The sequence below is a fragment of the Heterodontus francisci genome, chromosome 12, assembly GCF_036365525.1.
Source record: "Heterodontus francisci isolate sHetFra1 chromosome 12, sHetFra1.hap1, whole genome shotgun sequence".
Taxonomy (NCBI): Eukaryota; Metazoa; Chordata; class Chondrichthyes; order Heterodontiformes; family Heterodontidae; genus Heterodontus; species Heterodontus francisci.
The window spans coordinates 64293470-64316403 of NC_090382.1; the positions used below are offsets into that span (position 1 = coordinate 64293470).

The following is a 22934-nucleotide window of genomic DNA, read 5'->3' on the forward strand; positions in this document are numbered from 1 at the left end:
AGCAACTCTGAAACCTCAGCAGTACCACCAGGAGAGGTAGGCGCTGCTGAGGCAGGAAGGAGAACTTGGGGGCCTCCAGGTAAGTAAACTAAAAATAAAAAATTAAGGCGGGGGGGGGGGGGGGGGGGAGAAAGTTGGAGGGGAAACCCCTCTGGGGCAATCACTGGGGCAGCAAAGGCTGCCGATCCTGCCGATGGCCCTCTCTTTGCACCATGGAGCCTCTGGCTCTGATTGACCCCGGGCTGTCACAAGAAAACTGGCTCCCTGAAGCTGGCAGCCTCCTCACATGGCGGGGGGCCATCCCACCATTGGCAAAATGCTGGCGGCCCTGGAAAATGGTCCTTAATAGGGCCTTTAATTATGCAAATCAGCTGCCACCTTGTTGGAGCAGACAGCCAATCCGCCTTGCAGCCCGCTACTGGGAAACTTCCCTGGCAGCAGTACTACTTTGGGAAGCCTGTTATTGTACAGCTCCCTGTTATTGTACCAGCTCCTCCTGTCTCCCAATCCCCACCTGGGGGCCGGTAAAATCCTGTGCATTAAATTCTTAAGGGGCTTGACAGGGTAGTTACTAAGAAAATGTTTCCCTTGGCTAGGGAATCTAGAACACTGGGTCGTAGTTTTAGAATAAGGGGTCATCCATTTAGTACTGAGATGAGGAGAAATTTCTTCATTCAAACGGTTGTGAATCTTTGGAATTCTCTATCCCAGAGAGCTGTGGATGCTCAGTCGTTGAGCATATTCAAGACAAAGATCGATAGATTTTTGGGTGCTAAGGGAATTACGAGATATGGAGATATTGCAGGAAGATGCAGTTGAGGTAGAAGATCAGCCATGATCTTGTTGAATTGCAGAGCCACTCAGTTGTACCTAACCGCTACGAAGTCAAGAAAAAGGAATGAAACCAGACGGACCACCCGGCATCGACCGAGGCACCGGAAACGACAATGGCAAACCCAGCCCTGTCGACCCTGCAAAATCCTCCTTACTAACATCTGGGGGCTTGTGTCAAAGTTGGGAGAGCTGTCCCACAGACTAGTCAAGCAACCGCCTAACATAGTCATACTCATGGAATCATACCTTACCGACAACGTCCTAGTCACTGCAATCACTATCCCTGGGTATATCCTGTCCCACCGGCAGGACAGACCCAGAAGAAGTGGCGGGACAGTGGTCTACAGTAGGGAGGGAGTTGCCCTGGGAGTCCTCAACATCGACTCTGGACTCCATGAAGTTTCCATGGCATCAAGTCAAATATGGGCAAGGTAACCTCCTACTGATTACCACCTACCGCCCTCCCTATTGAACACCACTTGAGGGTGGCAAGGGCACAAAATGTACTCTGGGTGGGGGACTTCAATGTCCATCACCAAGAGTGGCTCTGTAGCACCACTACTGACCGAGCTGGCCGAGTCCTAAAGGACATAGCTGCTAGACTGGGTCTGCGGCAGGTGGTGGGGGAACCAACACGAGGGAAAAACATACTTGTTCTCATCAATCTTCCTGCTGCAGATGCTTCTGTCCATGACTGTATTGGTAGGAGTGACCACCACACAGTCCTTGTGGAGACAAAGTCCCACCTTCACATTGAGGATACCGTCCATCGTTTTGTGTGGCACTATTACCGTGCCATATGGGATAGATTTCGAACAGATCTAGCAATGCAAAACTGGGCATCCATGAGGCGGTGTGGGCCATCAGCAGCAGCAGAATTGTACTCAACCACAATCTGTAACCTCATAGCCCTGCATACCCCCACTCTACCATTACCATCAAGCCAGGAGACCAACCCTGGTTCAATGAAGAGTGCAGGAGGGCATGCCAAGAGCAGCACCAGGCATACCTCAAAATGAGGTGTCAACCTGGTGAAGCTACAACACAGGACTACTTGCATGCCAAACTGCATAAGCAGCATGCAATAGACAGAGCTAAGCGATCCCATAACCAACGGATCAGATCTAAGCTCTGTAGTCCTGCCACATCCTGCCGTGAATGGTGGTGGACAATTAAACAACTAACTGGAGGAGGTGGCTCCACAAATATTCCATCCTCAATGATGGGGGAGCCCAGCACATCAGTGCGAAAGATAAGGCAGAAGCATTTGCAACAATCTTCAGCCAGAAGTGCCGAGTTGATGATCCTTCTCGGCCCCCTCCTGAAACCCCAGTATTACAGATGCCAGACTTCAGCCAATTCGAGTCACTCCGCGTGATATCAAGAAACGACTGAAGGCACTGGATACTACAAAGGCTATGGGTCCTGACAATATTCCGGCAATAGTACTGAAGATCTGTGCTCCAGAACTTGCCGCACCCCTAGCCAAGCTGTTCCAGTATAGCTACGACACTGGCATCTACCCGGCAATGTGGAAAATTTCCCAGGTATGTCCTGTACACAAAAAGCAGGACAAGTCCAACCCGGCCAATTACCGCCCCATCAGTCTACTCTCAATCATCAGTAAAGTGATGGAAGGTGTCATCAACAGTGCCATCAAGCAGCACTTGCTTAGCAATAACCTGCTCAGTGATACCCAGTTTGGGTTCCGACAGGGCCACTCAGCACCTGACCTCATTACAGCCTTGGTTCAAACATGGACAAAAGAGCTGAACTCAAGAGATGAGGTGAGAGTGACTGCCCTTGACATCAAGGCAGCATTTGACCGTGTATGGCATCAAGGAGCCCTAGCAAAACTTGAGTCAATGGGAATCAGGGGGAAAACTCTCTGCTGGTTAGAGTCATACCTAGCGCAAAGGAAGATGGCTGTGGTTGTTGGAGGTCAATCATCTCAGCTCCAGGACATCACTGCAGGAGTTCCTCAGGGTAGTGTCCTAGGCCGAACCATCTTCAGCTGCTTCATCAATGACCTTCCCTCAATCATAAGGTCAGAAGCAGTGATGTTTGCTGATGATTGCACAATGTTCAGCACCATTCGCGACTCCTCAAATACTGAAGCAGTCCGTGTAGGAATGCAGCAAGACCTGGACAATATCCAGGCTTGAGCTGATAAGTGGCAAGTAACATATGCGCCACACAAGTGCCAGGCAATGAACATCTCCAACAAGAGAGAATCTAACCAACTCCCCTTGACATTCAATGGCATTACCATCGCTGAATCCCCCATGATCAACATCCTCGGGGCTACCATTGACCAGAAACTGAACTGGAGTAGCCATATAAATACCGTGGCTACAAGAGCAGGTCAGAGGCTAGGAATCCTGCAGCAAGTAACTCACCTCCTGACTCCCCAAAGCCTGTCCGCCATCTACAAGGCACAAGTCAGGAGTGTGATGGAATACTCTCCACTTGCCTGGATGGGTGCAGCTCCAACAATACTCAAGAAGCTCGACACCATCCAGGACAAAGCAGCCTGCTTGATTGGCACCCCATCCACAAACATTCACTCCCTCCACCACCGAGCACAGTGGCAGCAGTGTGTACCATCTACAAGATGCACTGCAGCAACGCACCAAAGCTCCTTAGACAGCACCTTCCAAACCCGAGACCTCTACCACCTCGTAGGATAAGAGCAGCAGATGCATGGGAACATCACCACCTGCAAGTTGTTCCAAGTCACACACCATCCTGACTTGGAACTATATCGCTGTTCCTTCACTGTCACTGGCTCAAAATCCTGGAACTCCCTTCCTAACAGCACTGTGGGTGTACCTACCTCACCTGGACTGCAGCAGTTCAAGAAGGCAGCTCACCACCACCTTCTCAAGGGCAATTAGGGATGGGCAATAAATGATGGCATTGCAAGTGACGCCCACTTCCCATGAATGAATAAAAAAAAAGAGCAGGCTTGAAAGACCAAATGGCCTATTCAAGCTCCTATTTCCTGTGTTCTTATGAGGACCCGCATGATGTGATCTCAACTCCAATATATAGAGAGCCAATCCAAAGATGGAATTTGAAGGGATTTGACTTTGAACCATAGAAAGAAGTTAAAGAATGGATTTGGGGAAAGCAAATGATATATCACATTTCAACAACACCTCCTATGATGTGCTGCTGGAGTCAGTATGATGCTGCAAAGAGACACTCTTTCCCAGCAAATGAAACAAGAAATCTGCTTGTGACACCAAGAAGTGGAGGCTGGAGGTGACCAAGGAGGTGGGCAGCATGAGTGCAGTGCTGCACTCATAGATTCAGTGGAGCACAGGAAGCGTTTTAATGACCTAAGCAAGCCAGGAAAGAATGTCAGAACATAAAAAATAGGAGCAGGAGTAGGCCATTCGGCCACTCAAACCTGCCCCGCCATTCAATAAGATCATGGTTGATCTGCCACAGACCTCAACTCCTCTTTCATGCCAGCTCCTCAAAGGATATGGGGAGTGGGCAGGAAAGTGGAGTTGAAGCCTAAGATCAGCCGCCGCAATTGTATTGAATGGCAGAGCAGTCTCGACGGGCCATATGGTCTACTTCTCTATTTTTTTGTGTTCTTGTGTCCTGTTGAGGTCTATCACTATCCTCCTCACAGTTCACAATACTTGCAAGTTTTGTGTCATCTGCAGATTTATAAATTGTGCACTTCACACTGAAGTCTTGGTCTTTCATATCAAGAAAAGAAAGAGTTCTAGTACTGAAACCCTGGGGAACCTTACTATATACCTTCCTCCAGTCTGAAAAATAACCATGTACCACCACTATTTCCTGTCACGCAGCCAACTTTGTATCCATGCTGTCACTGTCCCTTTTATTCCATGGACTTCAGTTTTTCTAGCAAGCCTATTAAGTGGCACTTGACTCACCACATTCCCCAGAACCAGATCCAGCAATACATCTTTCCCCATTAGTCCGGAAATATACTGATCAAGAAAATTCTCCCGAATACATTTCGGAAACTCTTCCCTCTCTCTGTTTTTTACACTACTATTAACTCAGCTATATTAGGATAATTAAATTATCACTACTCTATAGCTTTTGCACTTTTCTGTGATTTCCTTGCAAATTAGTGCATCTATATCTTTCCCACTAGTTGGTGGCTTATATAATATACCCAGTAGTATAATGGCTGTTTCTTAGCTCTACCAGATAGTTCCTGTCCTTGACCCCTCCAGGACATCCTTGCTCTCCAGCGCGGTAATATTCTCCTTAACCAATATTGCCACCCTCCTCCTTTCTTTCACGAACACCTTGTATCCAGGAATAGTCAGTGCCCAGTCCTGCCCTTTTTTGAGCCAGCTCTTCGTACTGCTATGACATCATATTCCCATCTGAGACTGCAGCTCACCAAGCTTATTTACCATGGTTTGTGCAATTGCATACATCTCTGTAAATTTAATTTCGTTCTTAAAGCATTCCCACTTAGTCTGACCCCATCTAATACCTTAGTATTTCTTACCCTAGTGCTATCTGTCTCTTCCAATCCTTCATGCATCTTGTTTCTCCTTTTTAATGCTTCATCCTCATGCCTATTCCCCTGCCAAGTTAGTTTAAACCATCCCCTCCCTCCCCAGTAGCAAATCGCCCAAGGACCTTGATCCCAGTCCTATTCAGGTGCAACCCATCCTGCTTGTACAGGTACCACAACCCCAGAACCAGTCCCAATGCCCCATGAATCTAATGCCCTCCTTCTGGCACCATCTCTCCAGCCACGCAATCTTCTGCATTATCCTTCTATTTCTGTACTCACTGGGAGTAATCTGGAGATTGCTATTTTTGAGGTGTTGCTTGCTAGCCTCCTTCCAGCTTTCTAAAATCTGCCTGCAGGACCGTATCCCTCTTTCTACCTTTATCTTTGCTACTGATATGGACTCTGACCTCTGGCTGTTCACCCTCCCCCACACAGTGCTCCGCAGCTGCTCAGTGATGATCTTGACGCTAGCACCAGGGAGGCAACATACCATCCTGGATTCACGTTTGTTTCCTGAATCATAGAATCCCCTATCACTATTGCTTTCCCAATCTTCCTCCTGCCTCCCTATCCAGCTGAGCCACTTGTGGTGCTGGGACTTCAGAACTGAATACTGGTCGAGAGTGAAATGCACTTAGGAGACTCCTGCACTACCTGCCTGGCCCTCTTTAACTGTTTGGTGGTCACCCATTCCCTCTCTGCCTGCACACCCATAAGCTGTGGGATGATCACCTCTTAAAAGCATGCTATCCACGTAGCTGTCAGCCTCATGGATGCACCGGAGTGACGCTAGCTGTGCTCAAGCTCCAAAACCTGGAACTGGAGCTGCTCCAGCTGACGACATTTCCTGTATACATCTTGGAGTTCCCACTTGAAACAGGATGTGCATTCCATGGTACAGGTGCGCCCTTCCATGCCTCTATTTACTACACTGTTCCTCCTCATCTCCAGTACTCCCAAGTAGAGCACTTCTTTGCAGACTCAATGAGATTCCATAAGTTCCAAAATGACTTGTCTCCATTAGGCATAAATCTTCTGTTTCCTAATGACTCCCAGTGCTTAGGCTCATTTCCACATTGGCAGATTCCCTGCTTAACCAGGGCATGGAGAGCCAAGCTACCAGATAACTGAAAAGGAATACTGGGATTTGTTAGATTTTAGTCCCTTAAGTTTCTCCTATACTTTTTCTCTCTGCAGATATTAATTTCCTTAATTTTCTCACTTTTAGCTCCTAGGTTACCATCTATTTCTGGTATGCAACCTATATCTTCTACTGTGAAGATAAACACAAAATATTTGTTAAATGCCTCTGCCATTTCTGAATTCCCCATGATAATTTCTCCTGTCTCTGCTTCGAAGGGCCCAATGTTTACTTTAGCTACTCTCTTCCTTTTTATATACTTATAAGAGCTCTTACAATCTTTTTATATTTCTGGCTAGTTTTTTCTCATTCTATTTTTTCCTTCTGATCAACTTTTTGGTGGCTCTTTGCTGGTTTCTAAAACACTCCCAATCCTCAGATTTGCTACTGTTCTTGCAATATTGTAAGGCTCTTCTTTTAATCCAATACTATTCTTAACTTCCTGAGTGAGCTATGTAGACAAGCTGTTGGAATGCATGGACACATGGCAGACAAAATTTAAAGCAGAGAAGTGTGCTTTTGGTAGGAAGAACAAGGTGAGGCAATATAAAATAAAGGGTACAACTCTAAATGGGGTGCAGGAACGGAGAAACCTGGAGGTATATGTGCACAAATTGTTGAAGGTGGCAGGGCAGGTTGAGAGAGGTTCAAAAGGCGTACAGGATCCTGGGCTTTATAAATAGAGGCATAGAGAACAAAAGCAAGGACGTTATAATGAACCTTTATAAAACTCTGGTTCAGCCTCAACTGGAGTATTGTGTCCAATTCTGAGTCTTGCACTTTAGGAAGGATAGGAAGGCTTTAGAGAGGGTGAAGAAAAGATTTACGAGACTGGTGCCAGGGATGAGGGACTTCAGTCATGTGGATAGGACTGCCACATTTGTCCTGCCAGGATATACCCAGAGTGTACCCCAGACAGCAAAGATGGAAGTTATTGAGCTTCTTTTCCTCGTAGCTGTAAGTCACCCATGTTTCACAGCTATACAGCAAATTACTGAGAACACAGGCCTTATCACGATCAGCTTGGTCTTAAGAGTCATCTTGGTGTTATCCCATGTGCATTTCACGAGTCAGACAAAGGTGGTAGCTGCTTTCCCTATGCATGTATCGAGCTCTGCATCAAGGGACAGATTGTCTATCACCATAGACTCAAGGTAGCAGAATTTGCTAATCACTTCCAGTGGGGCATTACTTCGTGTGATCGGGGCAGAGATGCAACACGCTGTCCCATGACCACGGTTTTCTTAATGCTTATAGTTAAGGAGAACAAGTTACAGGCACGGGAGAGACAGTCTTTGTAGTTGAGTTCCCGTGTGAGCGACTAGCACATCATCAGGGTAGAGGAATTCTCTGATCAGGACGCGATGTGTTTTTGTCTTTGCTTTGAGCGTTGATAGATTGCAGAGCTTGCCATCTGACATAGTGTGCAAGTAGATATCTTCCATATTTGCAGGGAAGGCAAAGGTCAGGAGCATGGAGAAGAAGATGCCAAACAGAGTGGGGGTGAGGACACACCCTGTTTCACTCCATTCTTCACTCCAAAATTGTCAGAAGTGGAGTCATTAAACTATACAGTGCAGTGCAAGCTGTCATGGAAAGAGTGGATGAGACTGAGGCTTCAGTGGTCAGCTAATTTTTCCCAAAATCTTTTACAGCCTGCTCTGCTGACAGTGTCCAATGCTGTAATGAGATCTACAAAAGTAAGGAAAAGGGGTATACTCTGTTCCCTATGCTTCTGTTGTAGCTGGCGTATGGACAAGAACATGTCCACAGTAGATCTGCTGGCACAGAAACTGCACTGTGCTTCCAGGCACACTTGGTCTGCAAGTAAATCGATTATTTGAAGTATGATCCTAGCAAAGGCTTTCCCGTGATGCTAAGGAGTGAGATGCTCCTGTAGTTGTTGCAGTCTCCTCTGTTGCCTTTGTGTTTGCATACTGTGATGATTTTGGGGTCACGAATCTCCTGTGGAACAGAGCCTATTTTCCTGCAGAGAAGGAGAAGGTCATAAAGGTGTGGCAATAGAAGGGACTTTCTGTACTTGAGCAGTTCAGCTGGCACTCCGTGCTTGCCAGGTGCCCTTCTGTTCGTTAGGCAGTCTATGGCCTTCTCGAGCTCCAGTGATGAGGGTTCTTCATCTAATTCATCCATGACAGGAAGTAGCGAGAAAGCATCAAGTAAAGACTGGGAGATGTCCGATTCACAGGAGTACAGCTCACTGTAGTGTTCAGCTCAATGGGACATCTGTTTACTTCTGTCACTGAGTACTTCACAATCTGCCGACTTCAAGGGAGCAACTTTGGTGATGGTAAGGCCAAGCGCCCTCTTGGATCCCTTCGTACATAGCTCGTGGATTTCCTTTGTCACATGCAGTTTGGATTTCTTGACATAAGTTGATCCAGTGTTTGTTTGTGCAGTATCTCCCTGTCCTTTGCACCTTGGCTACTTTCAGGTCATGCAGTGTCTTAGCTGTTGGGTTTGTGCTGTGCATCATGTAGGCTTTATCTTTTTGCATCAATGACAGATATCAGCCAGAATTTTTCAATGGGCAGGAGGCCCTGTTCACTGGCCGAAAAGTTTGTGGCAAGTCTGCCTCCACTGGGCTTGGGGAGCCAGACCAGGATTTTGCGCTCAACAGGCCTTTACTTAGTCTTGGGCGGGACTTTCTACCTCCTTGAGGCAGGAAGTCCCACCTAATGGAGCTGCCAGCCAATCAACAGACTGGCAGCTCTTAGTCCCAGCAGCACTACTAGGAGCAATGGCCACTGCTGGGACTACACACAGCTTCAGGAGGAAGAGGATGGATGACCCGGGAAAGGAGCTAAGTTTTTGGCGCCTCGCTGGGGACAATCGGTCGAGCCCCAGCAAGGCAAGGGTGGTCGGCTGGTGGGGACAGGGGTAGTGCTGTGTATTGGGGGCGGTTGAGGCTTCGGGGGCAGCCTTCCATGGGGCACAGGGTGCCCGATCAGGAGGAACACCCCACCAGCCCGCACAATGGCCGTATGATTTTGAGGTTTCTGCTGTCCGGCTGCCAAGGGTAAAATACCCACGGCGCGGGCAGTGGCCCTTAAGTGCCAGTTAATTGGCCACTTAAGGGCTTTGATTGTCTTGGGATGGGCGGGTCGTTTCTCGTCGCCCCGCATAAAACTGCAGTGGGAGCAGGAGAGGGTCAGGAATGCCCACCGCCGCCTCCCACTGAATTTTACGCTGACCCCCCCCCGCCCCGCCACCAGCCCGCTCATTAGGGCGACGTAAAAATCCGGCCATCATCTCAGCTGAGTAGGCCTTAAGCCAGTCCTTGTTGCGGGTTCTGCCTTTACCAAATCCTGCTTCTCCTTAAAGAGAAGGTTGAGAGAAGATTTGATACAGGTGTTCAAAATCATGAGGGTTTGAGACAGAGTGGATGGGACAAAACTATTCTTGTTTTCAAAAGGGTCGAGAACCAGAGGATTTAAGGTGATTGGCAAAAGAAGCAACAGCGACATAAGGAAGTACTGTTTTATGCAGCAAGTAGTGAGGACTTGGAATGCACTGCCTGAGAGTGTGGCAGAGACAGATTCAATCGTGACTTTCAAAAGGGAATTGGATAATTTTCTGAAAATTGCAGGGCTCTGGGGAAAGGGCTGATGTGTGACTGTAGCTGAGTTGCTGTTGCAGAGGGCTGACATGGACACAATGGGCCAAATGGCCTCCTTCCACGTTGTAATCATTCTATGATACAATGAATTTATTTGCTAGCAATTGAACGATCATGATATGATGCGGCGCAGTGGTTACACCGCAGCCTCACAGCTCCAGCGACCCGGGTTCAATTCTGGGTACTGCCTGTGTGGAGTTTGCAAGTTCTCCCTGTGTCTGCGTGGCTTTCCTCTGGGTGCTCCGGTTTCCTCCCACATGCCAAAGACTTGCAGGTTGGTAGGTAAATTGGACATTAGCAATTACCCCTAGTATAGGTAGGTGGTAGGGGAAATATAGGGACAGGTGGGGATGTGGTAGGAATATGGAATTAGTGTAGGATTAGTGTAAATGGGTGGTTGATGGTCGGCACAGACTCAGTGGGTCGAAGGGCCTGTTTCGGTGCTGTATCTCTAAACTAAACTAAAACTTTTGTTAAATGTGGCTAAGTTTTCTGATGACCTTTTCATTACAGGATCTGAATTTGTTTAATATGAGCGCTCTCTGTTGAGTCAGTTTGGGGAAAAGGCTGACAGGCCAGGTGACATCTTCAGGAAGAATAGGCTATTGTGTTGTTAGAAACAGATTTCATATATTTACTTTTTTTTTTATTTCCAAAATATACTTTATTCATAAAAATCTGTAAAAATTACATTGCCAAACAGTTTCCAAACAGCACCAAAAAATACAAACATTGCAAGGGAGATCAGTTTCCTTCAATACTCTCATGAGTTTCTTCCCAACCCTTCCGTTTCACAATTGTCATGTCAATTACAGTTTTACATTTACAGCAATTGAGAATATTAACGATACAGTTCGAGGGGTTTCCCAGTGATCCAGCCCCTCAGTCCAGCTTGGTGGGTGAACCTTACACTGTGGTCTTTCCCCATTGAGCCTTTGCTGCGGCTGCCCCAAGCTTTAGTGCGTCCCTCAGCACGTAGTCCTGGACCTTGGAATGTGCCAGTCTGCAACATTCGGTGGTGGACAACTCTTTGCGCTGGAAGACCAGCAAGTTTCGGGCAGACCAAAGGGCGTCTTTCACCGAATTGATAGTCCTCCAGCAGCAGTTGATGTTTGTCTCGGTGTGCGTCCCTGGGAACAGCCCGTAGAGCACAGACTCCTGTGTTACAGAGCTGCTTGGGATGAACCTTGACAAAAACCACTGCATCTCTTTCCACACCTGCTTTGCAAAGGCACATTCCAGGAGGAGGTGGGCGACCGTCTCTTCCCCACCACAGCCAACGCGGGGGCACTGTGCGGAGGGGGCGAGACTTCGGGTGTGCATGAAGGATCTGACGGGGAGGGCCCTTCTCACCACCAGCCAAGCTACGTCTTGGTGCTTGTTTGAAAGTTCTGGTGATGAGGCATTCCGCCAAATGACTTTGACGGTCTGCTCGGGGAACCATCCGACAGGATCCACCGTTTCCTTTTCCCGTAGGGCCTTGAGGACATTCCGTGCAGACCACTGCCTGATGGACCGGTGGTCAAAGGTGTTTTCCCGCAGAAACTGCTCCACGAAGGATAGGTGGTACGGCACCGCCCAACTGCACGGAGCGTTCCGCGGCAATGTGACCAGGCCCATCCTTCGCAACACCGGGGACAGATAGAACCTCAGCACGTAGTGACACTTGGAGTTTGCGTACTGGGGATCTACACACAGCTTGATGCAGCCGCACACGAAGGTGGTCATCAGGATGAGGGCCACGTTGGGTACATTTTTCCCGCCCTTGTCCAGAGATTTGAACATCGTGTCCCTCCGGACCCGGTCCATTTTAGATCCCCAGATGAAGCGGAAAATGGCTCGGGTGACTGCCACGGCGCAGGAGTGGGGTATGGGCCAGACCTGCGCCACGTAGAGCAACAACGTGAGCGCCTCGCACCTGATGACCAGGTTCTTACCCACAATGGAGAGAGATCGCTGCCCCCACATGCCCAACTTTTGTCGTACCTTGGCTACTCGCTCCTCCCATGTTTTGGTGCACGCCCCGGCCCTTCCGAACCATATCCCCAGCACCTTCAGGTAATCTGACCGGACGGTGAAGGGGACAAAGGATCGGTCAGCCCAGTTCCCAAAGAACATGGCCTCGCTCTTGCCGTGGTTGACTTTGGCTCCCGAGGCCAGTTCGAACTGGTCGCAGATGCTCATCAGTCTGCGCACGGACAGCGGATCCGAGCAGAAGACGGCGACGTCATCCATGTACAGGGAGGTTTTGACCTGAGTGCCTCCGCTGCCTGGGATTGTCACCCCTCTTATGCTCGCATCCTTCCTAATAGACTCAGCAAAGGGTTCAATACAGCAAACAAACAAGACCGGGGACAGAGGACAGCCCTGTCTGACTCCAGATTTGATCGGGAAACTTTCAGATTCCCACCCGTTGATTGACACTGCGCTACTGATGTTTGTGTAGAGCAGTTGGATCCAATTGCAGATTCCCTCCCCAAACCCCATTTTGGAAAGCACGTCCATCATGTAGGTGTGCGATATCCTGTCAAAAGCCTTCTCCTGGTCCAGGCTGATGAGGCAGGTGTCCACCCTCCTGTCCCGTACGTAGGCGATCGTATCCCTGAGTAGCGCGAGACTATCAGAGATCTTCCTGCCGGGTACAGTACAGGTCTGATCGGGGTGAATCACCAACTCCAGAGCAGACTTGACTCAACTGGCTATGACTTTGGACAGAATCTTGTAATCAACATTAAGCAGTGAGATGGGCCGCCAATTTCTGATTTCTGCCCTCTCCCCCTTCTGGTTGTAAATGAGGGTGATGATGCCTCTTCTCATGGATTCTGACATGCTGCCGGCCAGGAGCATACTCTCGTATACTTCCAGCAGGTCCGGGCCGACCCAGTCCCACAGGGCCGAATACAACTCGACCGGTAAGCCGTCGCTCCCGGGAGTTTTACTCGTCTCGAAAGACTCGACGGCCTTTGTCAGCTCGTCCAGAGTTAGCGGCTTGTCCAGTCCCTCCCTCCTGCTGTCATCTAAGACCTCTGTGATAGATGACAGGAAGGACTGGGAGGCTCTGCTGTCTGTGGGCTTCGCGTCATACAGCCCGATTTCATATATTTACAGGTGGAATTCTCTTACTGTTGCACAGGTGTCCTGTGCTAGAGACATAAGCCTAGATTTTCTGACTGTAACGCCAATGACACATTACAGTCAGAAAATCTAGGCCATTAGCTCCATATTAAAATAGCTGAGCTTGCAACTGAGAGCCAGCTAATGTCTTTGTTGCAATTTTCCTACTACATGTAGGACACCAGTGCCATTATAGATAAACTAGAGCACCATCATTCTATTAAACAAAAAAAGAAATACCATAAGCAGGCTAGCAATCCTGGAAAACTCTTCACGTCCACCATGTGGCAGCTGGCATAGTGTGGAAATATCAGCTCCCATTTTATAAGAATAGCAAAAATAGGCTGGACAAAAATGCACAATAGCTCAGGTGATAGGCCATGCCAATTTTATTGATGAGAATCCTCTCCCCTAATTTGAATAGACTACTAGTTGGAGTACACTCAGCAAAACCAATTAATCCACAGAGCAAAAAGTACATATGCAGAAAGTAAATTTTGTTTTATTGCCTGGAAATTGTAATGTGTTCTTTATGCTGTCTGATGCAACATAAATGAGATGCATGGAGTCCAGTTATGCTGATGATCTCTAACAGGTTGGTTAACAGCTAACAAGTATATACAGTACAGAGCAAACTATTTACAGAATCTTTCCTCTAGGTTTTACAGGTGCAGAGTGACTCTGGCTTTGATTCACATGACTACATCCTGGTACTTAGCTCATTAGCACACTAAGATCTTAATGGGATATCTTTCTTAAAGGCGATCACACAACAGCCCCTTTCTTTTCAAAGATGAGTCTTGTATGCTACAATTAAAAAAATGCATAACATCAAAATTATTTAAACAGGTATAGAGATTATGAACTTTGCAAGTGCAGAGGCTTAAAGGCCCATAGATCATTTCAGTGGTTTGACAATTCTTGCTCAAGGAATCTTCATCTCATCTATTGCTGTTTTTTCTGAAGTTTCTCCCTCTCTGCATTCAGTTTCTGTTTCCCTGCCTTCAGCCTACTCATATCCTCTGTTGCCATGACTGCTTTTGAGGTCTTGTCATTCTTGGAAAGTTCCAGCACCTTATCTCGAAGAGCCAACAAACAATGCTTCAACTCATTCCTCCTCTGCCTCTTGCATGTCCTTTGCCTCTCCTCATCCTCCGAGTCTGAAGGCCTGGGGTTCAAGGTCAAAGACTTGTTGGGAGAGGAGTACCTGGCCTCATGGAGGTACCTGTCTATTCTGGCTGGTTGTGGTGCTGGTGGTTCTCCGGAGAGCAGAAGTCAAGGTGCGGCTCAGTTATGCTGTTGCTGGGTTTCCAGACTGCACCGTTTGATGCTGGCCAGAGTGTGAAAGCAGGTTATGGTCCTTGGAGATTTCCCCTTGGGAATGCTCCCCACTGCCAACCTTTGTTTCTCAGTAGTGACAACGGCAATCTCTTCTTCTGAGTCGCTGGAATGCAAAGAGACACTGCCTGTTACTGGAAACTTTCACCATCTGAATTTGTATCTTCATTCTCTTGGTGTGGCATCTCTGAAAAGGGGCTGATACTTTCCAAACCAGAGCTACTGAGATCCTGGAGGAACTGTGACTCAATGCGGGTACCCTTGGTTTCTTCTGCTGTTGTGGGTGCCTTGTGACCTCGTAGATGGTTATGATGTTGAGGTCCTTACACGGTGGTAGTCCTGCCAATGCTGCTCCGCTCGTGTCTACCAGGTAGAATATTTGTGGTTTCCATGCCGACTTGCCATAGCTGCATTGCATTGTTAGTGTGCCACTGCAAGGGATGGATGACTCATTATATGCAGATAACTTGGCATTTGTCGGTTGTATCATTGATTTCCAACAACTCCAGTACATATCCTTTGGGATTTGGACTGGTAGGATGTTTGCACTAGCTCCAGTGTCAATCTTGATCCTGACTGTATGTTTGCCAGCTTTCTTTGGGTCCATGATGTTCATTGTGGCAAAAGCTTCCAGTTGTTTGACTTCATCAACATGATGTCTCAGGTTCACAATGTGAAATGCCTGTTCATCGTCTTCTGGCTGAGAATCACTCCTCTCTGAGTCTTGTTTCAGGTCTGTTTTGCTGCGGACATCGTGCATTGGCTTGCGTTTAAGCAGGTCTCCAGATTCCTCTTCGCTGATGTTGCCCTGTTGCTGTGCCTTGTCTTCTGTTTTATTGCGTCCTACTGTGATGTCTGGCTGCATATTTGGAGCCAGATTTCTTGCCTAGGTGGGCTCAGTGTCCTTTTACACCGCACGCCTTGCAAAGGTCTTGAAATGCAAGACAACTTCGTGGTGAGTGGGACCAATCACACTTACCTCACAGTTTGCTTGCTCTTTTCAACCTGGTTATGTTGTCAATACTGTTGGATGCACCTAGTGCTTGCAGGTGCTGTTGTCCAGCTACAATGGCTTCATATTTCCAGCCATCTTCTAGCAACGCCTCAATGCTGTGACCTTTATTTTTTCCCAAGAGGTCTTTCTGAAACACTTCAATGAGTGTTGATACAATGACAAGCTTCATTATTGATTCTGACAGCTCAGTTTCTGAGAAGTTGCATTCGTTGCCTTACTACGGCATCTACTGACGAACTGGTCTATTGATCCCTGTGGGTGTTGCCTTTTTTCTAATTCATTCATGGGATGTGGGCTTCACTGGCTATGCCAGCATTTACTGCCCATCCCTAATTGCCCTCGAGAAGGTGGTGGTGAGCTGCCTTCTTGAGCCGCTGCAGTTCATGTGAGGTAAGTAAACCCACAGTGCTGTCAGGAAGGGAGTTCCAGGATTTTGACCCAGCGACAGTGAAGGAACGGCGATATAATTCCAAGTCAGGATGGTGTGTGACTTGGACAGGAACTTGCAGGTGGTGACGTTCCCATGCATCTGCTGCTCTTGTCCTTCAAGGTGGTAGAGGTCGCCAGTTTGGAAGGTGCTGTCTAAGGAGCCTTGGTGCATTGCTGAAGTGCATCTTGTAGAATGTACACACTGCTACCACTGTGCGTCGGTGGTGGAGGGAGTGAATGTTTGTGCCAATCAAGCACGCTGCTTTGTCCTGAAGGACATCAATTCCAGGTGGTGAATTCTAAAATTCACTCATAACCGGAGCTGATTTCTAGCACTTTCCATATATTTGCGGGATCTTTCTGACCCTCTTCAGATAAGCTAGAGGTATTGATTCTGTGCAATCCCTCATTTCCAACTGCTATTAGTATTTTGACATCCTGTTTCTCTGGTTCGACAATCACTTGGTTGGTGAAGCATAACTGCATTCTCTGTTTGAAAAGTTTGAACTCAGAGAGGATATCAATCGCCTTCCAGTTCATGCTGGGACATTTGGTATCCATATTTCTGCAGTTCTTTTGCTTAAAACTTGCTTTAAGATTTGTTCTATGACTCTGCACTGTTTCCCCTTTAAGAAACTCTCTGTTATTTAGGTTAGCTGCTAGGATTGAGAGGAGCAGGCATGTTGCAGTGCTGTGTTTATCTTGCTTGCAGCACTTAAGCTGGTCTGTTTACACAGCTGTTCACTAGGCAGTTCAATTGCTTTTTTTAAAAAAGAGTTTGTTTATGTTGTTCATGCTCGAGTAGTTTAATGGCATTTTTATAGCCGTGGCTCTGTGAATGAAAGCTCTTCTTCACCCTCGAGTGATTTAATGAGTTTTTAAAAACTTTGGTGGCGTAGATGAAGGCTCTGCAGTGATTGGGGTCTTCCCGTGCATTTTGCAATCGGACGCCTCCTGTAATGGCGCCGACCTCGATTGGCCTGGGAAAGGAATCGGATCTTCCCCTTTTTTTTTTAACACGGAGCATTTGAAAAAAAAAATCAATTTTTAAGCACCTCAGAGCTTTTTCTTTTTAACTGGGATTCCTCGGCCACGGGCACAATGATGCACCCAATTTACTTGCAGCCTGTTGTTCGGTGCTCTGTCTTCTACAGCTGTAGGTGAGTTCTTTCTCCTTTCTACTGTTTGGGCCAGTATTTCTGTGGAACTTTCTCTCTTTTGGCTGTAGAAGGGGTAGCTTTTACAGCTGTTTTACCTGTGGTCTTCACTTAGACTTTGTTTTCTCACCACAGCTGCCACCATGTAATGAGATCTTTATGTTGTCTGATGCAACATAAATGAGATTTATGGAGTCCAGTTATGCTGAAGATCTCTAACAGTTTATTAACAGCTAACAAGTATATACAGTACAGAGCAAACTATTTACAGAACCTTCCTCTAGGTGTTACAATTGCAGAGTGTCTCTGTCTTCGATTCACATGCCCTGGTACTTAGCTCATTAGCACACTAAGATCTTAAAGGGATATCACTCTTAAATCACCACTTTACTTGAAGAAAATACCCAAGCAGTTCAGGTCCCAAGATGCTCCATGCACCAATTTCTACATGCAAGCTTACACAATGGATGGAACCTGATCTGAAGTTGTCCAATTATTATTTGGACCTGGTCAGCACATTTTTTCATTTCATGTAGCCTCTCACAAACTCTGAAAACCAGCAGCACAAAATGCAGCATGCCATGCCATCAAGCATGCCAGATCACAGCTGATTTCACGGCCCCAATTTTTACATTTAAGAGAACATCTGGGAGTTATATGGTATTGCAACACATTCCAGTCAATGGAACACATCATCAGGTGGTCATGGTTTTCATGCCACAATTCCCCAACATTTCCAATCTATGCTATACTAAAGGAGGTGTGAAATGGAGGGCACATACATCCCAGTAGGAAAGGATAATAAAACTAGACTGATAGTCATGCAAAATGATTTTAGTTTCTTCCAGACTAACTCAATAATGGTTTTAGCAAAGGTTCAAAACTGCAACAAAACTTGTATTTTTATAGCACCTTTAACATAATAAAATATCCCAAGGCACTTCACAGGAGCGTTATAAGGCAAAACATGGCACCTTGCTACATCAGGAGATATTATGGCAGTTAATCAAAAGCTTCATTGACAAGGTAGAATTAAGGAGCGTCCTAAAAGGAGAAAGACAGGTCGAGAAACAGACAGGTTTAGGAAGGTTATGGCCCAGGCAGTTGAAGGCACGGCCACCAATGGTGGAGTGATTATAATCGGGGATGTTCAAGAGGTCAGAATTAGAGGAGCATAGATATCTGACAGTGTAGGGTTGAAGGAGATTACAGAGATAGGGAGGGGCCAGACCAAAGAATTTTAAAATCAAGGCACTGCTTAACGGGGAGCAAGTGCAGTTCATGAGCACAGTGGGTGATAGGTAAAATAAGATTTTGTGCGAGTTAGGACACGGGCAGCAGAGTTTTGGATGACTTCAAGTCTACAGAGGGTAGAACATGATGTGCCTCAAATCTCAATAAATAGTGGTATGATGAAATCTATGGATGACTAAACAATTTCAAAAGCATCACAATTATATTTGGTTGATCAAAATGACAATTGTAAGAATCAACAAGTCACTTTAGTATCAAGGGATATTAATTACTGCAATCTCAATGGAAAACACCAAATAAAATGGATGGGGGTAGCAACAGGTAAACTAACTGCATCACCGGATTTTTTTCAATACCAGGATAATTAACCTGCTACTTCTTTCACACTACAGTTCATAACACACATGAATTTCACTTGTTTTCAACCACATTTATGAGGATAGACTCCAGCTTTGCTATAGTTTACTCTATACAATAGAGTGACACTGAAAACCATGCATTGTTGCAAAATTGAATGCCATTATGGCTTAGTTGGTAGCAGTCTCACCTCCGAGTCAGAAGATCATGTGTTCAAGCTTCATTCATTAAGCACATAAATTAGGCTGACTTTCCAGTATAGTACAAAAGGACTCCTTCATTATCAGATTGTATTGCTTCAGATGAGATGGTAAACCGATATCGTATCTGCCTGTTCTGGTGGATATCACACCACGTGATACCAATTGAGGCAGAGGAGGGAATTATCTTGGCTTCCTGGGCAACATTTTTCCCACAAACAACATCACCAATATCATTTCATTGCTGTCTACAGGATCAAGCTATGTGGGAAAATGGCTGCCACATTTGCCGATATAAGTTACTACACTTCAAAAGAAATCATTGTATGAAAAGTGCTTCAAGAAATGATGGGGCACTATAGAAATGCAAGTCTTGTTTTACTTTCATTGTTCACTGATATTCATTCTATCAACTATTGGAGTATATTAAATTGTGAATGACAGGGAAAAGAAAAATGTAGCAAAGAAATTAAGAGATTTGTTCTTTAAAGTTTAAGTCAGTCGAAAGTTCCAAAGTCAAAAAATGTGTAAGTTTTACAATTACTTGGAAAAGTTTTTTTTTTAAAAAAAGGTTTTATTTTGCAACATGTTTTATTAATTCTGGGGAAGTTTTTTTGCTTTGTAAAATGTTATATCGGGAAAAACATTTGAAGTGATGCCACATGTTCAGAGGGGACATGGAAAACATTTCATGTCATAAATAAGGCATGCAGGTCATTCCAAAATGATCGTTTTCTGCATTCTAGTCACTAACCCATAATATTCTATTTATGCAGTGTCTGTTAAAAAATATTGGCAATTTTCATGAGTCTTCAAGTGACGAGAATGAAGGAAAATTTAGGACTTTAATCATTCACTTACTTTTACGTTGGAAGGAAGGATCCTTTGTGACTTCATGCTGTGCTGTTGGGTTCGTGCTATAAGCGGAAGTCTGGCTCAGGATGGTGCTGCCGTCCGTAGAATGGGGGTCTCTGTTCTCAGTTTGAGCTGCATACACTAAAACAGAAATTTGTGTGATGTATGTATGTGTGCATATGAAATTTTTTTTTGGAATTGATCATGTTATCAAATGCTGGCTAAAACTGCAACACAAAGAACTGCTACATCAATACAGTAAATGATTGTGACTTGCATTAGAATGCTATGGGATTTGGTACCATATAGCTCATAAAAAGTATCTTTCTTAAAGAAATTTACATTCTATGTAAGATATGACTGTTTAGTTTACTACACAGCTCCATCCTTTGATTTCTAGTCCTTTCCGATTGTCCCCTTCATTATTCTTTCATGGATGGATGAAAAATGGTTCTTTTAATTCTCCAGAGATTGAATTTATCACATTTCTCAAGTGTAATCAACTTGATAGCATCATGCTTGGGGGTGGGTGGGGGGGGGGGGGGGGTGTGGGTAGCAGTGGTGTAGTAGTAATGTCACTGGACTAGTAATCCAGAGGCCCAGGCTAGTGCTCTGGGGACATGGGTTTCAATCCCACCACAGCAGATGGTGAAATTTGAATTCAATTAATAAATCTGGAATTAAAAAGCAAGTATAATGGTGACCATGAAACCATTGTCGATTGTTGTAAAAAACCCATCAGGTTCACTAATGTCCTTCAAGGAAGAAAATCTGCTGTCCTTACCTGGTCTGGCCTATATGTGACTCCAGACCCACAGCAATGTAGTTGACTCTTAAATGCCCTCTGAAATGACCTAGCAAGCCACTCAGTTCAAGGGCAAATAGGGATGGGCAATAAATGCTGGCTTAGCCAGTGACGCCCACATCCCACAAACGAATAAAAAAATAATTTCTTCACCTTTCATCATTCTTGGCCTCATTACGCCACATCTCAAAAACGGTCACCAACTCCCCATTGCCAAAGCTACCTCCATGAAACTTAATTTACTCTTTCTTACCAAACCTTGTTTCCATTTTTCAGCTTTTAACTCTCTGGGCCTGATAGTGAAAATGGATTACTGCCTTGGCACTCTAGCCACTTTATGTGATAGCCACCGAATTGCTATCAGAGATTTTTATTTAATTTGCTCATGGAATGTGGGCAACAGTGACAAGGCCAGCATTTATTGTTAATAAAAGCAAAATACTGTGGATGCTGGAAATCTGAAATAAAAACAAAAAGTGCTGGAAATACTCAGCAGATCTGGCAGCATCTGTGGAGAGAGAAACAGAGTTAACGTTTCAGGTCTGTGATCAGAACTAGTGCTCTGGGGACAGCATTTATTTTTCATCCTTAATTGCCCTTGAGAAGCTAGTGCTGAACCACCTTCTTGAATTTTTGCTGTCAGTGCTGTTATGGAGGAAGTTCCAGAATTTTGACCCAGTGATGAAAAAGGAACAGTGTTATATTTCCAAGTCAGGATGGTGTGTGACTTGGAGGGGAATTTGCAGGCGGTGTTGAGCTTCTGCAGTGTTGTTGGAGCAGCACTTATTCATGCAAGTGGAGAGTATTCCATTACACTCTTGTGTCTTGTAGGTGGTGGAATGGCTACGGGGAGTCAAGAAGTGAGTTACACACTGCAGAATAGCCAGTCTCTGACCTGCTCTTGTAGCCACTTCCCTGAGGAACTCCTGCAGTGATGGAGGGCCTAATGAGTCATGTGCACAGCTTGAGATGATTCCTTGCTTCCTTTGCACGGAACATGGAGGGTGCCTTAGGTACATTGTAGGCCTCAGACCTCCACACCCAATGAATTTCAACACATCAGGCATCTACCATTGCATTATCTGCCCTTTTGCAAAGCCCAGGTCCATCTGAGCTTAAAATACTGCGCCCATTCCATATCTTTATCATTCAATCTCTCTTCATCAAAATGTGGAAAATTTCAAGACTGGAAGAGATCAGGCCCATTTAGACTGCCTTTCTGTCTTTGTAGTTCTAGCCAATAATGTGTTTCTGTCCAATGAACTTCTCCATTTTTATACTGGAAATCCAAGTTACGACCCCAATACCTCCCTTGATTAGCTGGTCCAAAATCTAACCACCGTCTCAGTAAGGCAATATTTCCTTTCATCTCGCATGAATTTACCTCTTCTCAGTTTATACTCACATTCACTTATTCTGCTATTGTATGATCTTCTACATCGCTAAGCCTTACTGTTGAAAACCTTAATCATATTCCTCATATGTTTTATTCTCCATATCCATTTCATCTTCTATGTAACTTTTCCAGATCAGTTACATCCTTTTTGCACATAACTGCACATAATGGCCCAGATTTTGCTGTGAAAATAATGGTGATGTTTATGGCACTCACCGTTGTTTATGTGCAAATCAGACAACAACTTCCTTTGAGCACATTTAAATGTGAAAACCGGGAAGTTGTTGTCCAAGACGCGCTGTTCCTTCGTAAGCGATACAAAAACAGCATCTCACTATCTGGTTCCCCAATCAAATGGCATGAAGTTCAAGTGCAAGTCAAAAAGAAGAGCAAGCAGTGTTCATTTGCCACCCACAGCAGAATCTAGGACCTGAACCCCAATGCTTTATCTAATGCCAAGATTATTTAATTTGATCTGCACTCCTGAGGCATCCTGTTTATAATATTCATCTAAAATACAAAGAGATAATGGGTATATTAAAGATGTACATTTATTCTACAACTCTGATGCAGTAAATCAGGAGGTACAGTGGCTGTGGTTGATGTGTTACACAAACAATCAACATAATCTTGCATTAGTGGATTTGTTTTCTGGTTAAAATTGTATAAATTTCATGAGTTATCCTATTTATGTTTTTGAAATGTGCCTTGGACCACACACATAACATAATTTGAAAACTTAAATGTAGAATGGAAACTCAACAACAATCACTAGCAAGCAAAGCACTTGAGTGGTATTTGTAATGAAATTAATTGACGGCCATCTTATGCAACAATGGGCTGAATTTAATGCCAGCAGTGGTGGCCCCAACGGCGGGCT

General features: G+C 45.5%; 1 protein-coding gene across 1 annotated transcript in view; it reads right to left on the reverse strand.

Moving 5' to 3' along the window:
• Positions 1-22934, reverse strand: part of LOC137375885 (protein phosphatase 3 catalytic subunit alpha-like) — a 567998-nt gene that overhangs the window by 336442 nt on the left and 208622 nt on the right. The window contains exon 2 of the mRNA XM_068043519.1: positions 19860-19994. Within this exon, the coding sequence (XP_067899620.1) occupies positions 19860-19994 (135 nt within the window). The remainder of the gene's footprint in view (positions 1-19859; positions 19995-22934) is intronic.